The sequence below is a fragment of the Mustela lutreola genome, chromosome 3 (genome assembly GCF_030435805.1).
Source record: "Mustela lutreola isolate mMusLut2 chromosome 3, mMusLut2.pri, whole genome shotgun sequence".
Lineage (NCBI taxonomy): Eukaryota > Metazoa > Chordata > Mammalia > Carnivora > Mustelidae > Mustela > Mustela lutreola.
This window is the reverse complement of record NC_081292.1, coordinates 29,077,301-29,104,841: the sequence shown is the minus strand read 5'-3', so window position 1 is coordinate 29,104,841 and position 27,541 is coordinate 29,077,301. Positions and strand designations below refer to the sequence as shown.

The window sequence follows — 27,541 nt, the reverse complement described above, 5'->3', positions numbered from 1 at the left end:
TAGCAAGCTAGGTCGAGAGTGTTCAAGCTGGGCTGGTTCCTGCTGGTGTTTATGTATCTAGGCTGGGCGCAGGCGAGAGAAATGGCACCCACCAGTTCCTTTGTTCTGCCATGTAGAAAGAACAGAGATGGCCCAATCAGTGAATCATGGATTTTTAACTGTCCTTGTTTTAAATCACTGAGTTCTGAGACAGTCTGTTGTATAGCAATGCATAAGAGCTACACTTTGTGGAATCTTATCATCTCTCTGTTTGTGGAAGAACAAATGGATAAAAATTCAATAATTTGAAAACAAGAATCTTAGTCTTCAGCAAACTGTACCCATACTGAACCCGCTGTACGTTGGTTGTATTCCTCCTCAACTTCAGCTGTTTAGTCCACTTAAATAAGTATTTACAAGAATCAGCAGTTTAACTATTCTCCAAAAATTCTATAGGCACAGAATGAGGAAACTGTATCAATGAACAAGGAGTACATGATAAATATTTTTATTTTTAAACACTGACTTGTACATCTTTCATATAAAAGATGAAATTCCACAGCCTGTTTTTTAAAAAAATTATATATACTAATACTTTCTTTACTTTTTTAATAGAAGCCAATTTCCTTTAAATTTGCAGTTTTCCCCCCATAACTTCTATAGAATCATAATCTCTTGAATATATTTCCAATATCCTTTAAAAAATAAAAAATTCATACAAGATAATTTTATTTAACATAGTAAAACTTAACAGGTTATAGTATAACTGCCAACCTTCTGGCTATCACTGAATACCTTTCCACTACAGAGAAGCCAACATGTTGGGGTAATCAATTCTCTGTATTTACTTTTATTAAAAAGAGGTTTTTGGTAGTGAGAACAAATAATCTCTCATTTGTTGCTTGAAAGCCTAAAATAGGATCGTTGGTTTCTAGGCTTGCTACCTGCTGCTTAGCAACCTGTCCTACTTGCCTGCCTTCCTTTCTGTTGTACAGTACAGTGGACATGGGAGTGGGCTGGCGGTAGATGAATACTCGGCGAAGGCACTCGCAGAGGGCTGCATAAGAGTAATTGGGAGCACAGGCAAAAAATTTTTTGTCTCTCTTTGATGCTTGGACGTAGCCTGACAAGAAATAAGAGACAAACAAATAAAAACGCTATGTATTAAAAAAAAGAAAAATGTGATTAAGCATTTAATATTTCATAGTTTTTACTACATTAAAATGCCTCAATAAAATATACACCATAAATACTCAACAGTGGTTGAATTCTGAACCATTAATGATTAGCCATAATCAGTTTCTCCCAACTGCTGCAAAAATAGCTTTAATTCCTAAGGAACAAAATAGGTAAGGTTTTACCTCTTTAAGAAAAATAAAACAGTTCCTTAATTACTTCCATGAATAATTAAAACACTAAAAATCTATAATCAATAGAATTGAAAACATGTCAAACTATCTTTAAATGCCAATTTAATAATCTGTTAAGCATCAGATTCTTGATTTCAGCTCAGGTCATAATCTCAAGGTTGTGGGGCTGGGCCGAGCAACTGGCTACTCACTGGGTGTGAAGCCTGCTTGAGTCTGTCTGCCCCTCCCCCTGCTTGTGCTCCCTTGTACTCTCTCCCTCAAATCTTTAAAAAAAAATAATTAGGCTCATCAATCACAGATGTAGCATTATACAGAATTCTTTTTTATGAGAAAAAAATGAGAAAAAATTCTAGAATACCTCTGTAATTTCTGGAGTGTGTCCATAATATAGGCCCCAAGCCTGAAAATGCTAATATGACAGTGCATTCTCTTATTATTTCTGTAATGTTAGTGGTTTTTTTATGCACCAGTACCAACAGTGTAATAGGATTTTGTTGTACTTCGGCTTCCAGAAGTAGAATCTGGAGATAACTACAGCTGGAATGAAAATTCAAGTATCTAATTTTAAAAACTCAATTAGGACATCCCTTGAAACCACACTTTGAAAAAAATCTTGTCTTTTAAGAAAATCTTTACAGGTTAAAGGGCACTTATGTTCTAAAATATAAATTAGGATTTTCAGATTGGAACAGTTACTAAATATTATAACATGTGAAATAAAAAATGGGACACTAATGTAAATTGAGATCTCACCAAATAATGAACAAAGGAACAACTGAGCACAGGAAGATGACTACTGTTTTTTTAAGATTTTGTTTATTTGGGAGAGAACGTGTGTGCGTACAAATACGGGGGAGGGAGGAGGAAAAGGGAGAGAATCTCAAGCAGATGCTACACTGAGACCCACATTGAGCTCGATCCCATGACCCTAAGATCCTGACTTGAGCTGAAATCAAGAACTGGACACTTAACCACCTGGCCACCCAGACACCTTTCAATACCGGTTTTTAATATTAAGCAGGGTTTGAGGGGGAAAAAGTGAAGGGGATGTTGATACCTATTTGAGTGTTTTAGAATTAGCTCTCCAGGCTAACCCCGAGATAATTAAATGTATCTAATATCTCAAGACTATGTATCTAATGTAATGATTAAACTTCTATTTAAGCACAGTAGAACTCATCTATGATAACAGATTTAGTGATACAAATGAAGAATCTGAGCATATAAAAATTATATGATACCCCTTCACTGAAAAAAGATTCAGAATTGTGAACTGTGGTACAGAGGCTAGACATTTAAATTTTTCAACAAAACTCTGTATTCTGTATCATAAAAATCCATTTGGAGTCTGAATTAACCATTAAGTAGCCTGTATTATTAAATATAAAGGAAAATGGACAAATCTCTATAATTAAGGTTATATTCAGAATGTATAATTTTACTTCCTATTGCCAGTTTAAAATCACTCAGTAAAGCAATAACTGTGTTTTATTTATATAAACTTCTACCACATAATATTATTTAGACATTAAATCAATTATTGCATAAGTCTACAATTATGTTGATTAAATTTTTGAGACAGTTTTAAAATCATTTTCCCTTTTATCTTACAGAATGAATTTGGTTTCTGCTTAACACCATTTCTCTAAATGTGTTCATTACAATGGCTCTCTTTTGCACAGAAGTTCCATGAAAGATGTCTCCTCATGTGCATTATCTTAGAGCAATTTTATCATGTTTTTGAAGATTACTCAGAGGAAACCTAAATACAAGTTCCGTGCAGGATATTATGAAACCCACTATTCATGTTCTAATTCAGAATAGTTTACTTGGAATAAACAAATGACTGATTAGAATGATTCAAGTGGTTAGATAATCACTTTGATTTCTAGTCCGAGTTGACCTTCTGTACAAGCATAAAAACAGATTAATTCTACTATTCTGTCCCAAAAGTATTAACGTTTAAAATTAAACTCAAATTTAAAAAAAATGAACTTAAAAAAAAAAGACCATAATTTTTGACAGAATGGAAAATACTTGCAAAGAGCTAGCTTTATACCTAAAGCATTGAAAGTTGCAATGTGTTCCCACATATCCTCTTGTTTGCTGGAATGTGGTTGCCAGAGTAGGGCATCAACATCATGGCGCAAACAGAAGCAGGGCATTTCTTTAGGATCCACTATGACAGAGAAAAGGTACTGGTTGCTTCCAAGATTCACCTAAAACAAAGTGACAAAGAATAATTAACAAAGTAATCGTGATGATGCCAATAACTGACATACAGTGCTATGTCAGCAACTTTTCTAAACTTTCTATATGCATTATCTGATTACCTCTTCAGAAATGCACCTGGGAGAAATGTGCTAGTGTCATGTCTTTTTTTTTTTTTCTAAGATTTTATTTATTTGACAGACAAAGATCACAAGTAGGCAGAGAGGCAGGCAGAGAGAAAGGGGGGATGAAGCAGGCTCCCTGCTGAGCAGAGAGCCCTATGTGGGACTTGACTTGATCCCAGGACCCTGGGATCATGACCTGAGCCAAAGGCAGTGGCTTAACCGACTGAGCCACCCAGATGCCCCTCATGTCTGTTTTAAAGTTGAGGAAAGTGGTACACAGAGCCTTTAAGTTACTTGCCTAAAGTTAGCTGAGATTTGAACCCAGAATCTTTTTTTTTTTTTAAGATTTTATCCATTTATTTGACAGAAAGAGAGAGCACAAGCAGGGGCAGCAGCAGGAGAGAGAAGCAGGCTGTCTGCTTGGCAGGAAGCCCAGCGCAGATCTGGATTCCAGGACACTGGGATCATGATCTGGGCTAAGAGCAGACACTTAATGGACTGAGCCACCCAGGTGTCCCTGGAATCTATGTTCGTAACCACTATACTATAATGCCTCTCAACTGTTAGTAACCTAGTTTATTTAAAACATGATATAAAAGACTGATTTATAGGCAGAATATTTTTTAAACCTTAAATTTTAAATGCAGTATCAATTTTTTAAACCACAGAATACAAATATGAAGTTTACAAATGGCTAACTTGTAATAATTACCAAGAACAATGATAGCTACTAGGATTTATGAACATGTGCTTATATACCAACCATGTTATAAATATTAATCTCAACCTATAAGGCTATTATTATCTTCATTTAATAGATAAAAGAACATACTTGGAAACTTTGAGAACTTGTTTTAGGCTACAAAGAAAAATCACAATGCTGGGATTCAAGCTCAAATCTGTCTGTGTGCAAAATTATTTATTTTGAAGTACTATTTAATTATAGTATCAATGTCGAGAATGTTTATTATGTATATTTTTATTGCAAGATAAACGACTATAGCAATTTATTTTAACATAAAACCAACAGGCTGAGACTCCCACTTGGATTCTACCTACAAGACTCCTTCTTTTAATGAAAATAGGTTGAAATAATATTCTTTACAGAAATGTTATTATCAGAGTTTAAAATGCCTAAATACCAACAAAATCAGACTGAATGTAGAGAACACAAATTATGCACAGTACGTGGTAAATACTGAATTGCTCTCATGAGTTTCAGGGCAGACCGGAGAATAAAACATTGGGTTAAAATGAGAGGTAGAGCCCTGACCTGTATTCAATAGGGAAGACCGTGAAGTGACTCTCCAGCAAGAGGACTTGTTGGTACAGCTGTGCCTGCACAGGCTCCTGCCCACAGGAGATCCTGTGACAGAGCAACCCAATTTCTGTTGCCCAGCAATGCCTGGGGATAGCAGTTTTGTTTGTTACCTACAGAAGGAGAGGCCGGCAGACTGTGTTCACAGATTATACCGGCGTATATGTAGAGATACTTACAAGGATGTTTATGCAGCTTTGTTTATGTAACAGTGAAAAACACTTAAAACTGGTACATTTTTCTTAAAAAAAAAAAGGGGGGGGGGTTGGCCTTATTCTGATTTAGATGTTCCTACTCTTCCACTCTCACTTTATATGTATCTCCATTACAGTAGAGTCAAAATACTATTAATTACAAAAACAGCAATTTCACACGGTTTGCTTCTGCTCCTGTTAATCACTGGCTAAACGGGGTTTACTTTCAAAACCACCGACTGCATGGCCTTTAATAGTAAGCTTGACAGATCCAACACCGCTTCAGCCCTCTTCCCTGCGTGTCCCTCTAATATTCTCATTTATTTATTTACCAAGGGCTTTCAGAGAAAAAAAAATAGTTGAAATACAAATATGGGTTGAAAAATATTTTCATAAAGATTCATTTAATTTTATGAACCAAGTGCCTTAAGAATGTAATTGGTATTAACAATGAAAATAATGTACCTTGGATCCTGGTATACTCAGACCCTGGCATGAACAGACAACACTGCGAGAGAACACACGGCCCTGAACCACCAAGTAAAAGGCTAACCACTGAGGGAGATCAGTCATGAAATAAGAAGATGGGGGTGTAGGTCTCTTGCCATGTGCCCATTATTCACTTACATGTTCCTTTTCTTCCGCTCCCACTTACTTTATGTGTGGCTCCATTACAGTGAAGTCAAAGTACTACTAATTAGAGAAACAGAAATCTCACATGGTTTGCTTCTGCCATATCTTTCACACAGCATTCTGCCTGGACTCTTCTTACCCTTTCTTGCCTGATGGATTCCTTCTCACCCTCCAAGATTCCATTCAACCATCAGTTGCTCTGGGAACTTCCCCTATTCCCATGTTTATATGAGCCGCTTGAACTCTTGAGAACCTCCAGCATCAAGTATATCATCCCAAATGAATTATCATATTTATGTGAGATTCTTAATATGCATGGATACCATCCACTGACAAAAGAGCCTTTGTAAATACGATTTACTTAAGGATCCTGAACTAGAGAGCTAATCCTGTCCTCCCTGGATGGACCCAATGTATTAATAAGGGCTTTTTATTTTTTTAAAGATTTTCTTCATTTGTCAGAGAGAGCACGCCCAAGTAGCAGGGGTGGCAGGCAGAGGGGGAGGGAGAAGCAGACTCCCTGCTGAGCAGGGAGCCCTAAGTGGGACTTGATCCCAGGACCCTGGGCTCATGACCTGAGCTGATGGCAGACTCTTAACCAACTGAGCCACAGGGGCATCCTGAACAAGGGTTCTTGTAAGAGGAAGGAAACACAGATACAGAAGGTGACAGACCACAAAAGCAGAGTGATAGCAGAGAAAACCTACAAGATCCTATGCAGTTGCACCCACCTGCCCAGGGATGCAGGCAGCCTACAGAAGCAAGCAAGGGAAAAGAAGAGCAAGAAAAGGGATTCTTCCCTTATAGCCTAGAGAAGAAATGCAGTCCCAAAGCTTCATTTTAGGACCTCTAACCTCTAGAACTTAAGATAATTAATTTGTGTTGTTCAAGCCATTAAATTTGTGCTGATGTGTTACAGCAGCCAACAGGAAACAAATAGACCACCTATCACACAAGACAATTTGGAGAACCACAAGTTTGTCTTCCCGTTTCCATGTTCTAGAGAAATACTTTTAAATGAATATTTTATGAAAGAAATCATTATTTTAAAAACATTTTCAACAAAGCTAATCTGTCATTCGAGTTGGGAAAATTTAATTCTATCTACAGTTAGAATAATTGAAGATTTTGTAAAGCAAAAATTATTATGATTAAGTTCTCAAATACCCACTGGAAGATGATCAGGGTCAGCAGCTTCCACACTCAACCAAGTACATAGCATACTGTGTGTCAAGAGACTTCCTCTATGTCCCCAGGTTTTTTCCAATGTTTAAAGAAAAATGTCCGAACTGGTTTGAATGGCATTTTTGAAAGCTTCTCAAAACCTGACCCCAACATACCTTTCCAGTATTGGCTCCTATCACTCTCCTCATAACCTAGCATTTAGCAAAACTAGATCATAACTTATAAAACTGCTTCCCCTATGTTCCACTCCTTTGTCACCATGCCTTTTCTGCTCACTGCATATCCTGACTATTATATGCAGGCATACCTCAGAGATGTTGCAGCTTTGACTCCAGGCCACCACAATAAAATGAATTATCACAATAAAGCCAAATGAATTTTTTGGTTTCCCGGTGCATATAAAAGTTACGATTATACCATACTGTAGTCTGTTAAGTGTACAACAGCAGGTCTAAAAACAATGTACATACCTTAATTTAAAAATACTTAGCTGTTAAAAAATGCTAGTCAGTACATGAGCTTTTGGTGAGTTGTAATCTTTTTTTTTTCTTTTTTTGGGTAAGGTTTTATTTTTTTGATGGAGAGAGAGAGAGAGAGAGAGCACACAAACAGGTGGAGTGGGAGGCAGAGGGAGAGAAACAGGCTCCCCGCTGGGCAGAGAGCCCAGTGTGAGGCTTGATCACAGACCCTGAGATTATTACCTGAACTAAAGGCAGATGCAAACCGACTGAGCCACGCTGACGCCCTGAGCTGTAATCTTTTTGATGGCAGAAGGTCTTGCCTTGATGTTGATGGCTGCTGACTCATCAGGGTGGTTATTGCTGAGGCTAGGGGTGGCTGTGGCAATTTCTTAAAATAAGACAACCTGGAATTATCTGCATTGACTGATTCTTCCTTTCATGAACAACTTTTCTGTAGTATGTGATGCCGTCTGAAAACATTTTACCCATAGCAGAATTTCTTTGAAAATTGAGAGTCAAGGGTCATCTGGGTGGCTCAGTTGGTTAAGCGGCTGCCTTTGGCTCAGGTCATAATCCCAGGGCCCTGGGATCGAGCCCCACATCAGACTCCCTGCTCAGCAGAGAGCCTGCTTCTTTCCCTCCCTCTGCCTGCTGCTCTACTTACTTTGCTCTCTCTCTGTCAAATAAATAAATAAAATCTTTAAAAAAAAGAAAAAAAATTGAGTCAACTCATGTGATATTCTAAATCCTTTGTTGTCTATTTCAATAATCTTCATAGCATCTTCACTAGGAGTAGGTTTCACCAAAAGAAACCACTTTCTTTGCTCTTAAGAAGCAAATGTTCACCAGTACAAGTTTTATCATGAGGTTGCAGCAACTCAGTCACATCTTCAGACTTTCCTTCTAACTCTAGTTCTCTGGCTATTTCCATATCTGCTTTTACTTCCTTCCCTGAAGTCTTGAACCCCTCAAACCCCTCAAAATCATCAACAACTTCCGAACTCTTATCAAAATTGGTATTTTGACCTCTTTCCAAGAATCAAGAATGTTCTTACTGGCACCTTAAATGGAAACTTTTTCCAGGTTTTCAACTGATTTTGCCCAGATCCATCAGAGGAATCACAATCTATAGCCTTATAAAGTGTGTTTCTTAAATAAGATTTCAAAGTCAAAGTTACTCCTTGGTCCATGGACTGCAGAATGGATGTTGTGTTAGCAGGCAGGAAAACAACATTAATCACACTGTAACATCTCCATCAGAGCTCTTGGATGACCACATGCATTGTCAATGAACCATAAAATTTTGAACTTTTTGCTGAACAGCAGGTCTTAATAGAGGGCTTAAAATGTAAAGTAAACCATGTTATTAAAAAAAAAAGCACTGTCAACCAGCTTTTTTCCATTTGTATAGCAAAGGCAGGCAGATTTAGCATAATTTTTAAGGGCTCTAGGATTTTCAGAATGGTAAATGAGCACTGGCTTCAACTTAAAAACCCCAGCTGAATTCACTGCTAGTAAGACAGTCAAGCCTGTTCTTTGCAGCTTTGAAGCCAGGCACTGACTTCTCCTTTCCAGCTATGAAAGTCCTAGGTGGCATCTTCCAATATAAAGCTGATTTGTCTACACTGAAAATCTGTTGTTGAGTGTAGCCACCACCATTAACGATCTTAGCTAGATCTTCTGGATAACTTGCTGTGCTGCTTCACCTTGCACTTTCAGGTAATGGAGATGGTTTCCTTCCTTAAACCTCATGAACCAAACTCTGCTACCTTCAAACTTTTCTTCTACAGCTCTTACCCTCTCCCCGCCTTCACAGAATTGAAGAGAGGTGGGGTCTTGCTCTGGGTGGATCTTTGGCATCAGGGAGTGTTGTGGCTGGTTTCATCTTCTATCCAGACCACTAAAACTTTCTCCATCTCAGCTGAGGCTGTGTGTGTTATCACTGGTGCGTTCACTGGAGTAGCACTTTTAATCTCCTTCAAGAACTTTTCCTTTGCATTCACAAGGTGGCTAACCATCTGGGGCAAGAGGCCTAGCTTTTGATTTTAAAATGAGAGACATGCAATCTTTCCTTTCACTTTAATGCTTAGAAGCCATTGTAGGGTTAGTAATTGGCTTAATTTCAATATTGTTGTGTCTTAGGGACTAGGGAGGGTTGGAGAGGGAAATGTCCGGGTTGGTCAAGCAGTCAGAATTCATACAGCATTTACAGATTAAGTTTGTCATCTTATACAAGCGAGGTTTGTGGCACCCCAAAACAGTTAACAAAGTTAACATTAAAGATCACTGACCATAGATGACCATAACAAATACATTTTTTCAAAACTTTTTGAAAAATTATTTTAAGAATTACCAAAATGTGACAAGGAGACAGAGTGAACAAATGCTGTTGGAAAATGGCATCACTAGACTCGCTGAGCACAGAGTTGCCAGAAACCTTGAATTGTGAAACAAAACAAAACCAAGAAAAACGACAAACAAAAAACACTGCATCTGTGAAGCACAATAAAACGAGGTCTGCCTGTACTTTATGCTGTATTCAAATAGTACCTTGTCTTCTGAGGCAACAGTAATTTATACTTCTCCTATAGAACTTATCTCATTTTCTTTACATACTCTTTGCGGATGAGAACTATGATTCTAGGTAGGGTACTTAGTCCCTATTTTATTCTCCTGTAAATATATAATAATACTACTTATTTCACAGTTGTTATAATGGATACAATTTACTTCAAACACCTACATACTGTTTGGCATGGAGAAAAAACTTAGTAAATGCAAATATTCTTTATTACCATTCTAGGAATCTTCTATATATTCTTCCTTAAATATTATTGGCATTCCAAAGTAAACAAAAGAGATGAACAATATCATGGGGAAAGCATAGCAACTTAGCAGTGATCTTCATGGAATCATACAGCACTAAACAATTTAATGCCTAAGAAATGTATGAATGACTATTAAAAAGAAAACCCTTACTGTGAATCAGCATATTTAATTTAGACAAATTTCTAAACCCTTGCACCATTTCAAAACTAAGAAACACAAAATTCATTATCTTCTTGTCATTTTACTGTCAAATAAATTCTATTTTATCTATTTTATTATAAAAACAAAATCTATTTTATCATACCTGTATGCCCATCACTTTTAATTTTATACCCTCCTATAATATACATGTTTCAGTAGTTTGCAGTTCTGCTCAGAAGAAGTGAACAAATTATTCTTGAAATAAGATTTGGATGCTTGAAATATACTCTCAAAACCAAGTTTCTGGAAGTTTAAAAAAAATAAAATTAACTAGTCTGATGGTACTAACTTTAAATAATTACTGTGAGACAGAAAAAAAAAATTTAATGAGGTAAACAAATTTAGAATTCTTTTTTTTTTTTTAAGATTTTATTTATTTATTGACAAGTAGGCAGAGAGGCAGGCAGAGAAAGAGAGAGGAGGAAGCAGGCTCCCCGCCGAGCAGAGAGCCTGATGTGGGGCTCAATCCCAGCACCCTGGGATCAATACCCGAGCCGAAGGCAGAGGCTTTAACCCACTGAGCCACTCAGGCGCCCCAATAATTTAGAATTCTATGTGTAGTAAGAGATTGTGTAATATTCATCTTATTTAATAAATTCCAGCCTTCCTTGTCTTCATTTTAAATCAAATATTCCACACAGCTAAATAAACAAGATTATGTCACTAACAAACAAGCAAAAATTATGCCCCTGAGAGATGTTTGATCCTTCCTGGGTTGGTCAGTGGCCATGATAGGAAAACAGGCTTATAATTCCATTCAAAGTTGCAAAATAAGACTGGATAAAGGAATTGCATATAAACACTGATTTTAAGGTAACACCTAAAAAATGTTGGATTTCATTCTTTTCATAACAGTACTGGAATCTTGTGGTAATTATTTACACTTTTTACTACTTCTTCTTGCCTCACTTTACTAGCATGGATTTCCAGCATGATGCTCAGTAGAAGTAATGAGGACACACCCTTGTCTGTTACCAGTCTTAGGGGGAGGCATTTGGTCTTTTACCATAAAGCACAATGTTAACTCTAGGTTTCTCAGGGAGGCAGTTACCTTCAATTCCTAGTTTACCAAGCATTTTTAAAAAAATCATAAATTGCATACATGTGGCTAAAATATTTTTCTTTAGTCTAATGATAATGCTGAATTTCACTGATTGATATTTGAATGCTGAATCAGCCTTGAATTCCCAAGATAAACCATACTTGGTCACGATGTACTATCTTTTTACTTATTGCTGGATTTCATTTACTAATATTTTACTGAGAATCTCTGCGTTTTATTCATGACAATATTGGTTTCTCTTTTTTCATACTTTTTTGGGTCATATCTTTGGCTATTAGAGTACTGGGCCTTCTAAAATAAGTTGAGAGGTATTCCTTTTATTTCCTGGGATAATCTATAGATGGATGATACTGTTTCTTCTTTTGGTAAAATACCAGTGAAGCAATCTAGGTCTGGAGATTCCTTTGTTAGAAGGTTTTCAACAAGAAATTCAACCTTCTTAACAGATATTAGGACTACTAAAGCCATCAGTCCCTTCTTGAGTGAACTGTGGTAATTCTTGTCTTTTAAGGAATTTGTTTCACTTAAATTGTCCAATATATGAAAACAGAGTTGTTTGTAATACTCCATTGTTACATCTTAGTGTCTTTGTACCTTTATGTACATTTTTCTTCCTGATATTGGTAACCTGTTTCTTCTTTTTCCTTGGTTATTCTGGCTAGAGACTTGCCAAGTTTGATCTTTTCAAAGGATGAGCTCTTGGTTTCATTATTTTCAGTTCCACTGATTTCTACTCTGACTTTTATTAAGTTTCTTTTCTTCCATTTGCTTTAAATTTGGTTTGCTCTTCTTTTCCTAGATTAAAGTACAAGCTTAAACTATTAAACTGATACACTTTTCCTTTTCTAATATAATCTGTAATACTACAAAAATTCCCTCTAAGCATTGCTTTAGCAGCATCCTACTGGTATACTGTCCTTCATTTTCATTCAATACAGTAGTTCCTAACTTCCTTTGTGAGGTCCACTATAGCTCACGGGTTACTTAGAAATGTGTTATTTCATTTCCAAATTATTTGTGTATTTTCCAGATTTTTCTGTTTTACTAATAATTAATTTGTTATGGTCAGAGAACATTCTGGTTAGGATTCTCATTTTTAAAATTTGTTGAGGATTATTTTGTGGGCCAGAATATGGTCTATTTGGTGAATGTTCCATATCTCTTCTGGGATTCCAATCAGATATAAATGTTCCTAAATGCTCAGTTTTTATTAATCCCTATCCCACTCCACTTTGGTTTAGGTTCTACTAATTTTTAATAACCTATTTTCAAGGTCCATAATTCTTTTTCCACAGATCTATTGACTATACTGATGAATTTGTTGAAGGCATTCTTGTTGTTCTTGTTGTTTTTTCTAGAATACTCATTTTATTCTTTTGTAGTTTCTCTCTCCTATAATTCTGCATTTATATATGTATGTATGTAACTAACCTTTCCACTAAACTCTTTAACATCACACAGTTACTTTAAGTTCCTTGTCTGGTAGTTCCAAAATACAGATCATTTGAGTCTGATTACCTGGTCTGCCTTGTTTCTTGATAGTAGAATGTTTTTATTTTCTTCTCTTTGTGTGTCTTTTATTTATTTATTTATTTATTTTTTTGTCCTTGTGATTTTTGATTGAATACTGGATGTGAAAAACAGTGGAGAATGAAGTAAATAGTATTTATGCCTGGGAATGGACACACTTCTGGTAGGTCATTAGTGTGGAAGGTTATGAAGAGTCAGGTTGTGAAAGGCTGATCTAAGCTTGAGTTCTGTTATTATGGTTACTCTTAGTGTATCTCTGGCTTCAACCTCCACTAGTGTAAAGTTATACTCTGGTGGGGGTTGAACTGATTGAACATTTTCCTCAGTTCTATTATTTCATCCCCAGCTTTATTTAGGCTTTCACACTACATCGGCCTCTCAGAGAGTCTCTCTATGCTCTTACTCCTTTAGTGGTAGACTGCTGTTGTCAGTTCTCGGTCCTTCCTAGCCCCATGGTGGCAGGAGGATACTGTCCTTCCTCTAGTGGTAGAAAATTTCTAATAGTCTGGGCCTTGGATTATCTGATTTCTCTCCCAGGCCCAGAGATGGTGTTTTTAAAAATTTTTACTTTTAGTCCCTTCAGCAGCAATAGGTCTTCTTCTGAGCCCCCGGTATGCTAAGATTTGATGCTCTTCTTCCAGCAGCTTAAGACTTGTGTTACTTAGGGAAAATAATCGAAGGATGTCATGCACTGCACTGAAGTACGGAGTAAGGGTCATTTGGTTCTCAAGAAATAAGTAGATTACCTGTTTATCAAAACTATGTGCTATTTTCTTAACAATACTGCACTCTCCATTAGACCTGACCTGCTAATGCTTTTTTTTTTTTTTTTTTATAGAATGACCCTCTGGTTCGAGATCTCAAAAAGATTGTTTCTACTGCTCCCCCTGATCTCCACATATGTTCACACTAAACAGTCATCTCAAGATAATTCCAAAGGTTTTCTCTCATCCCTGCAAACTCTAAAAATCCACACAACATAATTTTGTCCAAAAGAAAAAATCAGAATTAATTTTACAAATGAAGTAACTAGTTTTGCTGAGTGAATTAAGTAAAATGAAAATGAAGTATGATAATTAAATACAATTAATTGCACTTCTGTATGATCCTACTTAAACAAAAAATATCAACATGTCTGTAGAACAACAAAAATCTTGTATCATACTTTGAAGCAGTCAAAATGGGAAGTGAGATATTATCCATTATCTGGCAAGGGCAATTACCTGTGAGACCCAAAAAATAATAAGTTCGAAGTTCCCTGAACAGGTGCCACCACCTCAAGGTCACAACTTGGTGTCCAAGAGCAAAATGGGACAGCAAATAAGAAAGAAGGAAAAGGGGCGCCTGGGTGGCTCAGTGGGTTAAGCCGCTGCCTTCAGCTCAGGTCATGATCTCGGGGTCCTGGGATCAAGTCCCGCATCAGGCTCTCTGCTCAGCAGGGAGCCTGCTTCCTCCTCTCTCTCTCTCTGCCTGCCTCTCTGCCTACTCGTGATCTCTCTCTGTCAAATAAATAAATAAAATCTTTAAAAATTAAAAAAAAAAAAAAAGAAAGAAAGAAGGAAAAGGATGACTGCTCTGGGCCCACACTGACAAAGAAAGTGATACCCAATAGCTTATCTGCAGTAAAAAGAACTAAAACAAACCAGGTATAACCAGATAATAAATTTTAAAAATAGAGAAGGCTGAGGGTACCTAGTATAGCATTAAAGAATTTATTTCAAATGTCTCTAAGGATATTACTATAGTCATATACAGCAGGGTAACTAATGTTTAACCATCAATAAAATGTTACTTTCTCTTCAGGATGTTCTATATAAGATGTTTGGCAAATAATAAATTTTAACAAGAGTCCATTAAAAAAAGACTTTAAACACAGTTTAAACACTTAAATGATAAGAATTAATTTATACTAGACAATTTATTTATTTGGCAAACTCATTCTTTCCTAATGTCAAATTTATTGCCTAAAAAATTCCTAAATCCATAAACAATTTGGTGAAAAAAATATAATCCCACATTTCTTCTATTTTCATATTAAAGAAAAGATTGTATTTATCTTTGAACTACTAGTAAGGATACAATTTGAGTAAAATATTCTTTAGAGAAAACTTTGAAATGTATTTCAAGTAGTCAATTGATAGACTTTTCCTTCTCTTTGTAGAACACTTAGCAATTAAAGACTTTTGAAGATTAAATGTCAAAGTAAAGACATTTAAATACCTCTAATCACTGCTATTACCAAATTAAATTGAAAATTAGTATTAAGAAAAAGGCTTTATCTGTTCAGAAACAAAGTGTTTCTTTAGGAGGCCAGGCTGAAAAGTTAGTATGAATCCTTAATTCCAAATTCTATTATTTAATTCCAAATCCATACATAGAACAATCTATACATAGAACAAATTGCTAAACTTTACTCATTTCTTACTATGAATTAAGCACTGGGTTGATTTTATCTACAACTGTGTAAGGAAAAATATTCCCTGTGTTTCTCCTTTACTTTCACAACTGATACCAGATGTGGGGGTTTTCCACCCATCACGCAGTTTTCTGACACCAGCAGGGTGTTATCCTAAAATCCAGTTCAGTTCTGACACAATTTACTTGGAGGCAGTGTCAGATCCCAAAGTCTAAGGCCTCAAGTTCTACAAGACTCTCTCGCACATCTTCACTTCAAATGCCAATCACAAGTCCCAGGTTGTCATCTGTACTGAATGGCCACACATCAGTGTTCTAACGACCCTCTCCTTGGGTTCCATAATTTGCTAAGAGAGCTAACAAAACTCACATTTAATATAAAAAATATAATAGATAAAAATGAACATCTAAAGGGAAGAGATACATAGTCCGATCTACATGAAGGCACATAAAACTTCCATTTCCTCACCAGACATGCCACCTTCCTAGTACTTCCATGAGTTCAGCAACCCAGAAGCTCTATGAATCCTGTACTTTTCGGACTTTCATGAAGGTTTCATTACATAGGCATGATCAATCATTAACTCAGACTCAGTCTCTAGTCTCTCTCCCTCTCCTAAAGGATAGGAGGCGAGGCTGAAAAGTTCCAAGCTTATAATCATGGCATGGTTTTCTGGTGAAAGAGCCTACCAAGAGTCATCTCATTGGAACAAAGACACTCCTATAACCTAGGGTCAAATATCAAAGGATTAGGGGCCCTGAGTCTGGAACCTGGATCAAAAAATCAGTTATTACAATAAAAGATGCTCCTCCTGCTCTGCTTACTTAAGAAATTTTAAGGGTTTCAGGAACTCTGTGCCAGGAAGTGGAGGCAAAGAACAATATATACATATTTTCTATTATTTTACCCAACTACCTTACTACTTCAGAATTGGGAATATTATGCCATTTTATAAAAGAGGAAAACTCAAAATCAAGACATGAAGAGACCTAAGCTAGGAAGCTAATAAATGGGGCACCTGGATCAGGTTGTTAAGTGTCTGCCTTTGGCTCAGGTCATGATCTTAGGGTCCTGGGATGGAGCCCCACGTTGGACTCTCTGCTTGGAGGGAAGCCTGCTTCTCCCTTTCCTACTACCCCTGCTGTGTTCTCTTTCTCGCTCTTTCTCTGTCAAATAAATAAAATCTTAAAAAAAAAATTTTTTTTAAGTAAAAAAAAAAAAATAGTAATAATAAAAAAGCTAATAAATGGCAACTAGGATTTCAGTTCAGATATGCTCCCAAAACCATGTTCTTAATTACCACCACTACATGCTCTCCAGAACCCATTTTTATAGTAATTATTTGTTATTTTTAGTTGAAGTACAGTTGACATGTAATACAACATTAGTTTTAGGTATATAATACAGTGAGATCCAACAATCATAAACATTATAAAATGCTCATCATGATAAGTATAGTTACCATAAGTCACTGAAGTTGTTACATTACTGACTATATTCTCTATTATTTTTGATCCCTGTGACTTTTTTTTTTAAAATAATTCCAAGTATGTGCTTTTTAATCCCCTTCTCCTGTTTTGTCTGTCTTCTTACCCCCTCTGCTCTGGCAACCACCAGTTCTCTGTGTTTATGAGTCTGTTTTTATTGTTTGTTCTTTGTTTTGTTTTTAGAGATTCCACATGTAAGTGAGATCATATATTTGCTTCTGACTTATTTCACTTACTGTAATAAAGTGCATCTATGTTATCACAAATGGCAAATTTTCATTCTTTTTTACGGCTAAAAAATATTATATTGTGTGTATACACACATCTTCTTTATCTATTAATCCATCAATGGACACACATTGTTTCCCTATGTTGGTTCTTGGCTATCATAAATAATGCTACCATGAACAATGGGGCTTAGTGCTTTTTTTAGTGTTTTTATTTCCTTTCAATAAATACCCAGAAGTGGAATTACTGTATCATGTAGTTATTTTTATTCCTAATTTCAGGAGGAGACTCCATGTTTCCCATAATGGTTGTACCAATGTACATTCCCACCAAAAGTGCACAAGGGTTCCCTTTTCTCTACATCCTTACCAACACTTCTTATTTCTTGTCTTTTCTGACACCAGCCATTCTCACTGGTATGAAATAGTGATTCACTGTGGTTTTGATTTGCATTTCCCTGATGATTAGTAATGTGGAGCATATTTCCACAGGTATCTTGGTCATCTGTGTGTCTTCTTTGGAAAAATGTCTATTCAAGTCCTCTGCCCATTTTAAAAACAGATGTGTGTGTGAGGGTGTGTGTTGAGTTGTAGGAGTTCTTTATGTATTTTGGTATTAATCCCTTTTTGGATATATCATTTGCAAATCTCTTCTCCAACTCTAGGTAACTGATCTTTCATTTTGTTGATGGTTTCCTTTGCCATGTGAAAAGATTTTTAGTTTAGCGTAGTCCCAACTGTTTATTTTTGCTACCATTTCCCTTGCCTAAGGAAAGAGATTTAGAAAAATACTGCTAAGGCTGAGGTATAAGCCTTTACTGCCTATATGTTCTTTTGGGAGTTACATGGTTCTAGCTCTTACATTTAGGTTTTTAATCCATTTTGAGTTTATTTTTGTGTATGGTATAAAGAAATGGTCCAGTTTCATTCTTTTCCCAGCACTATTTATTGAAAAAACTATCTTTCCCCACTATATATTTTTTTAATAAAAGATCTGAGAGAGAGCAGGGTGTGGGGTTGGGAGGGAGTAAGGCTGAGGGAGAGGAAGAGAATCCCAAGCAGACTTCCTACTGAGCACAGAACCCTACATGAGGCTCAATCCCATGAGGTCATGACCCTGAGATCATGACATGGGCCAAAACCAAAAGTCAGACCCTTAACCGATTAATCTACCCAGGTGCCCCATCCCCATCATATACTCTTACTTCCTTTGTTGTATATTAATTGATATCAGCATGGGTTTATTTTGGGCTCTCTATTCTGTTTCACTAATTTATGGGTCTATTTTCGTGCCAATATCATTCTGTTTCGATTCCTATGGCTTATAGTATAGTTTCAAATCTGGGATTATGACACTTCTAGCTATTTTCATTCTCAAGAATACCTTGGCTATTTATGGTCTTTTGTTTTTCATATAAATTTTAGGATGTTTTGTTTTCTGTGAAAATAGCTATTGGTATTTTGATATGCATTTCGCTGAACATCTAGATTGCTTTGAATGTTATACGGATATTTTAACAATATAAATTCTTCCAATCCATAAGCATGGTATGTATTTCCATTTCCTTGTGTTTTGCTTAATTTCTTTCATCAAATCTTATAGTTTTCAGAGGATAGGTCTTTCACCTCGTTGGTTTAATTTATTCCTGGGTACTTTAATTGCTTGTGATGCAACTATAAATGAGATGTCCTTAATCTCTCTTTATGATAGTAATTAGTATACAAAAACACAACAGGTTTCTGTATAATGATTGTGTATCCTGTAAAATTAGTGTAAATCCACTTATTAGTTCCAACAAATTTTTGACAGAATCTTTAGGGTTTTCTATATACAGCATTACATCATCTGCAAAGAGTTTTACTTTTTTCTTTAAATAACTGAAGTACTATCTAACATCTAATGTTCTATTAGTTTCAGATGAACAACATAATGATTTGGCAAGTCTCTATGACATACTATGCTATCCAGAAGCATGGCTACCAACTGTCACTATACCACGGACTATATTCCTTATACCTGCATCCTCCATCACCCTGACTTGTTCTTTCCACAAGTACAGGCCTGTTTCTTCCACTCCCCTTCACCTGTTTTGGCTATTCCCTCCCATTTGGCAACAATCAGGTTGTTCTCTGTATTTATGGGTCTGTTTCTGCTTTTTGTCTATTTTTTTATTAGATTCTATATATAAATGAAATCATATGGTATTTGTCTTTCTCTGACTTATTTCACTTAGAGTGATTTTCTCTACCTATGTCCATCCATATTGTCACAAATGGCAAGATCTCATACTTTTTTACAGTTGAGTAATATTCCTTTGTGTGTGTAAACACATACCACATCTTCTTTATCCATTTTTCTATCAATGGATACTTGGGTTGCTTCTATGCCTTGGCAATTGTAAATAATACTGCAGTGAACATAGGGGTACATATACCTTTTGGGTTTTGTTTTTGTTTTTTTGCTTTTGTTTTCCATTTTTAGAGAAGAAGAGCGGAGAGACAAAGGGAGAGAGAGAATCTTGAGCAGGCTCCATGCCCAGCTGGAGCCCAACAAGGGGCTCAATCTATCTTCAGATCATGACCTGAGCCTAAATCAAGAGTGGGGCACTTAACTGACAGAGCAAAAGCCCCAGCGTCCCTGCATATTTTTCTGAATTGCTTTTGTTTTCTTTGAGTAAATACCCAGTAGTAGAACTACTCGGTTTTACTTCCTCCCTACTAATTTGGATGGCCTTTTTCTTTTTCTTGACTTACTGCTTCCACTAGGACTTCCAGTACTATGTTGAATAAAAGTGGCAAGAGTACACATCCTTGTCTTGTTCCTGATCTTAAAGGAAAATTTTCAGTTTGAGTATAATGTTAGCTGCGGCCTATCCGATATGGCATTTACTGTGTTGTGGTATGTTCTCTCTACACCTGACTTTATTCAAAGTTTTTAATCACAAATGGATGCTAAATTTTGTCAAATGCTTCTTCTGCATCTATGAAGATGATCTCATGATTTTTATTCTTCATTTTGTTGAGGTAGTTTATCATGTTGATAGATTTGTGGAGAATGAACCATTCTTACCCTTCTGAAAAAATGCCACTTGGATCATTGGTGAGTGATACTTTTAATGTATTGTTGAATTTTGTTTGGTAGTATTTTGTTGAGGATTTTTACACCTATATTCATCAGAAATACTGGTCTGTAATTTTTTTTAGAAGTGTCTTTGCCTGGTTTTGGGATCAGGGTAATGTTAGCCTTGTAGAATAAACCTGTAAGCATTCTCTCCTTTTCTATTATTTGAAACAGTTTGAACAGGTATTACTTTTTCTTTAAATTTTTAGAATATAATTTTGAAACCATCTGTTCCTGGACTTTGGTTTTTTGATTAATGATTCAATTTCACTACTAGTTATCAGTCTGTTCAGATTTTTTATTACTTTCTGATTCAATCTCAGAAGACTGTATATTTCTAGGAATTTATCCATTTTCTAGGTTATTCGATTTGTTGGCGTATACTTTTTGCCACAGTCTCTTATAATTCTTTGTATTTCTGTGGTACCAGTTTCAGCTTCTCTTTCTTTTCTGTTTCATTTGAGTCTTTTTCCTGATGACTTTGGCAAAAGGTTTATCAATTTTGTTTATCTTTGCAAAGAACCAGCTTTCATTTCAATGGTCTTTTCTATTGTTTATTTAGTCTCTATTTCATTTACTACTGTTCTATTTATTACCTTCCTCCTACTAACTTTGGCTTTGTTCTTTTTCTCATTCCATTAGTTGAAAGGTAAGATTGATATTTTTCTTGTTTCTTGAGATAGGCCTGTATGGCTTCTTAGAATTGCTTTTGCTGCATCCCAAAGATTTGAACCACTGTGTTTCTATTTCCATTTGTGTCCAGGTAATTTTTGAATTCCTCTTTGATTTCCTGCATTGACCCACTGGTTGTTTATCAGAAAATTGTTTAGCCTCTATGTATCTGTGTTTTATCCAGTTTTGTTTTTGTAATTGATTTCTAGTTTCATACACTGTGACTGGAAAAGATGCTTGATAGATAGGATTCAAATCTTTCTGAATTTGTTGAGACTTGTTTTGTGGCCAGCATGTGATCTATTCTGGAGAATGTTCCATGTGCACTTGAATGTGTACTCTGCCAACCTGGGATGGAATGTTCTGTATATGTTAAATCCATCTAGTCTAACGTGTTATTCAAAGCTACTGTTTCCCTAGTAATCTGATTTTTCTGTCTTGATGGTCTATACATTGATGTAAGTGGGGCGAGAAAGTCTATTATTTTATTACTGTCAATTTCTTCCTTTTCTTTTGGTATTTGCTTTTATGTATGCAGGTGCTCCTATATTGGTTGCACAGATATTTATGATTGTATATATACTTGCTGTATTGTTCCCTTTATCATTATTTTATTTTTTAAGATTTTATTTATTTATTTGACAGAGAGATAGCAAGAGCAGGAACACAAGTGGGAGGAGCGGGAGAGGGAGAAGCAGGTCTCCCGCTGAGCAGGAAGCCTGATGTGGGGTTTGATCCCAGGCCGCTGGGATCATGACCTGAGCCAAAGGCAGATGCTTAATGATTAAGTCACCCATGCACCCCCCTTATGATTATTTTAATAATGTGTCATTATCCATTCTTTGTTTCTAGTTATAGTTTTTGTTTTAAAGTCTATTTTATTTGATACAAGTATTGCTACCCCTGTTTTTTTTCCACTTCATTTGCATGGTATCATTTTCCATTTCTTCACTTTCAGTCTCTATGTGTCTTTAGTTCTGAAATGAGTCTTACTTAGGCTGAATAAATATGGGTCTTTTTTTTTTTTTAATCCATTTGGTCACCCCATATCTTTTGATTGGAGCATGTAGTACATATACATTGAAGTAATCAATAGGTATGTACTCATTGCCATTTGTTGTTTTTCTGGTTATTTTGGTAGTTCTCTGGTCCTGTCCCTTGCTTTCTTCTTTTGCGACTTAACAACTTTCTTCAGTGTTCTGCTTATATTCCGTTCTCTATTATTTTGTGTATCTATTAAAAGCTCTTAGTTTTTGGTTACCATGAGGTTCATATATAACATCGCATGTGTACAGCAGTCTACATTGTTGATGATCACTTAGAGCACAATCTAAAAGGACTACATATATACATATATATTTCCTCTCCCATGTTTATGTATATGTCTTACTTTAAATCTTTTATTTTGTGTATTCTTAATTTTTTAAGTTACATTTAACTTTGTCTTTCAAAATACATACTAGCTTTATAAGCAACTGATCTACCTTTACCTGTATATTTCCCTTTACCAGTGATAGTTTTTCCCTCATAATTTTCTGAATTTTAGTTATGGCCTTTTCTGTTCCACTTAAGGAAGTCTCTTTAACATTTGTTGTGTAAAGCCAGTTTAGTGGTGATGAACTCCTTTAACTTTTGTCTGGTAAACTTTTTGTGTCTCCTTCAATTATGAACGATAACCTTGCCAGGTAGAATATTCTTGGTTATAGGTTTCTTCCTTTTAGCACTTTGAATATATCATGCCACCCTCTTCTGGCCTGCAGAATTTCTGCTGAAAAATCAGTCATTAGCCTTATGGAGTTTCCCTTGTATGTAACTGTTTGTTTTTCTCTTACTGTTTTTAAGAGTCCCTCTTTATCTTTAAATTGTTCTGTCTTGGTGTGGACCTCTGAGTTCATCTTGTTTGGGGCTCTGAAACATGTACATGTTTCCTTCCCCAGGTTAGGAAAATTTTCAGCTGTTATGTCTTCAAATTGGTTTTCTCTTGCTTTCTCTTTTTTCTCCTAAAAACACTATAATGCAAATGTTACTACACTTGATGTTTCACAGATGTCCCTTAATCGATCCTTATCTTAAAAATTCTTTTTCCTGCTCAGCTTGGTTGCTTTCCACTACCCTGTCTTCCAGATTCTTAATCCATTATTCTACATTGTCTAATCTGCTGTCAATTCTAATCTGCTGTCAATTTTTCAAGTATTGTATTCTTTAGCACTGATGGGTTTTTAATATATTTTTTCCCTTCACTTAAGTTCTCGCTGTTTATCTACTCTTCCCTCAAGCTGAAAGATTACTTTGAGCTCTATCAGGTAGACTAATTATCTCCATTTGGTTTAGCTCTTAGGAAGTTTTGTCTTGTTCTTTTGTTTGGAACATATTACCTGTCTCCTCATTTTGTCTGACTCTGTGTTTGTTTCTATGTATTAGGTAGGTCAGCTGTGTCTTCTCGTCTTGAAAGTAGTGGCCTGATGTAGAAGGCATCCTGTGAGGTCTAGAAGTGCAATTCCTCCCAGGTCACAAGAACCAGGTGCTCCAGGGATGTTCTCTCTGTGGACTGCAAGAACTTTCCTGTTGTGTGTGGAGTTGCTTGTAGGCAGGGCTGGCCCACCAGTCAGCTGTCAAGAACGAATTGCCACAACTACTGTGGGCACACTGGTGGACAGAGCTTGCTACCAGCATGACCAGCTAGATGCCCAGCTGGAGCAGCTTTGAATATGCTAGTGTGCAGGTCTGGTCCTTACTCTGGCTGTCTGTGAGGACTGGCTTTGACTGCTGCAGGTACTGGTGGGCAGAGCTTGCCCCTGGTACAACTGGCTGAGAGGCCTGGCTGTAGCAACTGTGGACATACTGATAGGCAGGGCCAGCTCCCCCTTCCTTGGACAGGATGTGCTTTTAGAAGGACACTGGTCCTGGCCAGGGCTGCCCACCAGGTGTGGCAAAGATGATATTAGTTGCTTTGGGGTAATGCTGTTCCCTACTGAGGCTGCCCACCAGGTGGTCCAGGCTAGAGCCACTTTGGAGGAGCATGTGCTGCAGTGGACCGATTGGGAGTGGTTGGTCCACAGCGACTGCTGGAGTGGGAAAAGTAGAGCTAGGGGGGTAGTTGCAAAATGTCAAAATCAGCTCCCACATGCTACCAGCCAGCTCAGATGAAGAAGGGGCAAGAAATATGGTACTTGTGAGCACCTCTGTTCCAAGGGAAAGTTCCTATAGATCCCTGCCCCTCTGGCACATGTCCTGAAATTAGGCAATACATTTCCATGTATAACCTAGGTGATTTTCAAATTGCTACTTCTTGGACCAAGAAGTTGTGTCTTGGACCAAGTAATATAGCACATTAGCCTCTAAGAGCACACACTTGCATCTGGCTCTCCCAGCTAAGCCCCGCTGATTTTCAAAGCTTCCAGAGTTAAGCAATGAGTGCTGCTGATTTTTAAAGCCATAATGTTATGAGGACTCACCTTCCCTGTGTGCAGTTCTCTAGGGCAGGAGTATCCACTGTGGGGACTGTGCCCCTAACTCAAGTGAGCCCATGATATCCCTCTTGCTTCTGGGTCACAACCCAGAGAAATCACAACCCCCCAAGCTGGGGGTTTGGTTCAGGTCAGGATTCCATGTCTCTGTCCCTCTTACTCTTCTCTTCTCTTTATGCTTTAGCTGTGGAAGATCTTTTGTGCCAGTCTTTAGGTCATTTTCAGAGTGAGTTGCCTTACGTGTAACTGTTGGCTCAGGGTCCTTTCACTCCATTATCTTCTCTTCTTCCCCCACCCTCCTTTTTTATATTTTTTTATACTAAGCAACAATTGAGGATGTCCCTGGCAGAGCACTATTTCAGATATGGTAACCCACATACTATAAGATATGTGTGTATTCTGCTTGAATTGTTAAATTGTGTTGATAAGTTGTACATGTGTGGTATGTCCAAAATCGATGTTTGAAAATAACAGAAAAGTCGCCTTACAAAATCCCAAGTTGCATTTTTGTTTGAACATCCATTTCTGAAGTTAATTATGTAATGATGTTTTAACATGGGAAGATGCCAGATCTTAGCTTAAGTGGCATAAAATACAACTAGGGGAAATGCACTTAAATTTTTACTTTACTGACACCTGCAGACAATAGCCATTTTTTAAGAATTGTAAGGAAAAACTTTTTTTTCACTTTTGAAAATTATCAGATTGGATCTTTAGCTGTATCAAACAATATAAATATGTAAATATATCAACAGAAAAATGCCATTAAAAAAAAGAAAACAGGCGAACAGAAATGCAGTTGTGTTTGATACAGGCTATTAAGAAAGTTCTGAATAAAGGGACAAATGAGATAAGGCAGAACACTGCTGGTATAGGGAGTGTTAACAGAAGCATGTTTTTAGTATGAGGAATATGAAGGCCATCGTGGCTGAAGAAAAGTGAGCTAAGTAAAAAATGGTAGAGCATGAGAAACAATCAGCACTGGAGGGCAGTGTTTTTTAAACTATGGGTCTCAACCTTTTTGGCAAAGTTAACTAGATCAGAAAAAAGAACTATTTTATCTCATTAAAAATGATATGGAATGAAGAATGTCTTATACAATAAGGATAATACTGTTTTGTGAAATTTTTGTTACATGTATGCGTTTGAGTTTCAATTTAAAATACATACAATGACTTACAGAAGAGGGCTTATAGATGGGTAAAAATTCTAGACATAATTCTAAATATGACAGATAGGAAGCCACTATAGGAAGGAAAGCAGAGGGACATGACAAAGCCTACTAAACCCTTTATTGAGATCACTCTGTCCTTCACACAAAGTGTGTATTCATTCAAAGGGGAAGATGATAACTTAGGAGAAGAGAAACTTGGTAAATACCAATTTAATCCAATTAAATTTCACATCACAATAGTAAGGAAATGGCCACAAAGTTCTTCTTCATGAGAAGAATTATCATTCTTCTCTAAAGAAGAAATTTCATTTATGTGGTATTCCTGGCAAAAATGTAGCAAATAAATCTGATTTTGAGGGAATATTGGATACAGTTCATAAAAGGTACAAAACAAAGTCAATGTTGTAAAAGCTGGGTAACTGGGTATTCCAAATTAAAGGAGACTATAGAGAGATCACAACTAAATGCAATGTTTCCAAATCAGGAAAAAAAATTGCCATTTAATACATTATTTGTGCAATTGGCAAAATCTGGTATGCACTGTATTAGATAAAATTATTGTTATCAACATTAAACTTCCTCACTTGTACTGTGGTTATATAGGAAAATGCTTTCGTTTTTAGTGTATATGTGAGGTACTGGGGGTAAAGGGACATGCTTGTAGAACTCATTCCTAAATATATTCGCAAATAGGAGAGGAGACAGAAAAAAATATATGTGGCAAAATGTTAATGACTGCTAGAATCTAGATAAAGGATATTGTGGGCTTAAGCTGTGGCCCTTCCAAAGTCGGTTATGTTTAAGTCCTAACCCCACAGTACCTCAGAATGTGACCTTATTTGAAGACAGAACCTTTATTAAGTTAAACTGAGGGCATTAGCGTGGGTCCTAATCCAATATGACTATGCCCTTAAAAAAGATTAGGAAACAAACATAGGGAGGAGGAGCATACTAAAAACATGCTTTTAGTGATTACTAAAAGAAGATGACAGCCAACCATCTACAAGCCAAGGAGAGAGGCATCAGAAGAATCTAACCATGCTAACACCTAGATCTGACTTCTAGCCTCCAGAACTGTGAGAAAACAAATTTCCACTGTTTTAAGTCACCTAGTCTGTGGTACTTTGTTATGGAAGCATATTAAGGAAATTATTATATAGCTTAATTTCTTTTTTTAAAAAGGTTTATTTTAGACTATGCGTGCATTCAAGGGGAGGGGGGAGAGGTGCACAGAGAGGGAGATTCTTGGGCAGACTCCTTACTGAATGCAGAGCTTGATGTGGGGCTCAATCCCAAGACCATGAGATCATGGCCTGAGCCAAAACCAAGAGCTGGACGCTTAACCAACTGAGCCACCCAGGTGCCCCAATACAGCTTAAATTCTAATTCTTGGTCAAGATATTCCAAGAATGTAAGACCAAAGGATCCTGAGACCAAAATCTTGAGGACCATTGGTTTAGATCCTTTCTAAACATACTTCCTACCCTATAACTTCTGATCTTATCCTTAATATCTTTTTAAAAGAATTAGTATATTAGATACATGCCTTTTCTACTAGCTTTCATAAAGATATTAATCTAAAAGAATTATTTCCTTTTTGTAACTCCTCTGCTTCTTATCTTGATGGCTTTATTTATTTATAAGTTGCAAATACTTATTTTTAGCTATTTCAGTTTCAAGTTTTAAGCAGCATATGATGAATACCATCTGATCTTGGGGTGCCTGGGTGGCTTAGCTGGTTAAGCGTCTGCCTTTGGCTCGGGTCATGATCTCAGGACTGAGACCCATATCAGGCTCCCTGCTCAGTGGGAAGGCTGCTTCTCTCTCTCCCTCTCAGATGAATTTTAAAAATCTTAAAAAAAAAAAAAAACCATCTGG

The 27,541-nt window shown here is 36.5% G+C and overlaps 1 protein-coding gene across 1 annotated transcript in view; it reads right to left on the bottom strand.

Annotated features, from left to right (window-relative positions):
- Positions 1-471: 471 nt before the first annotated feature.
- NUDCD1 (NudC domain containing 1) overlaps positions 472-27,541 on the bottom strand; it is an 80,166-nt gene continuing 53,096 nt past the window's right edge. The window contains exons 9-10 of the mRNA XM_059165767.1: positions 3,409-3,568; positions 472-1,102 (exon numbers count right to left, since the gene is read on the bottom strand). Of these exons, the coding sequence (XP_059021750.1) occupies positions 810-1,102; positions 3,409-3,568 (453 nt within the window). The 3' untranslated portion in view covers positions 472-809. The remainder of the gene's footprint in view (positions 1,103-3,408; positions 3,569-27,541) is intronic.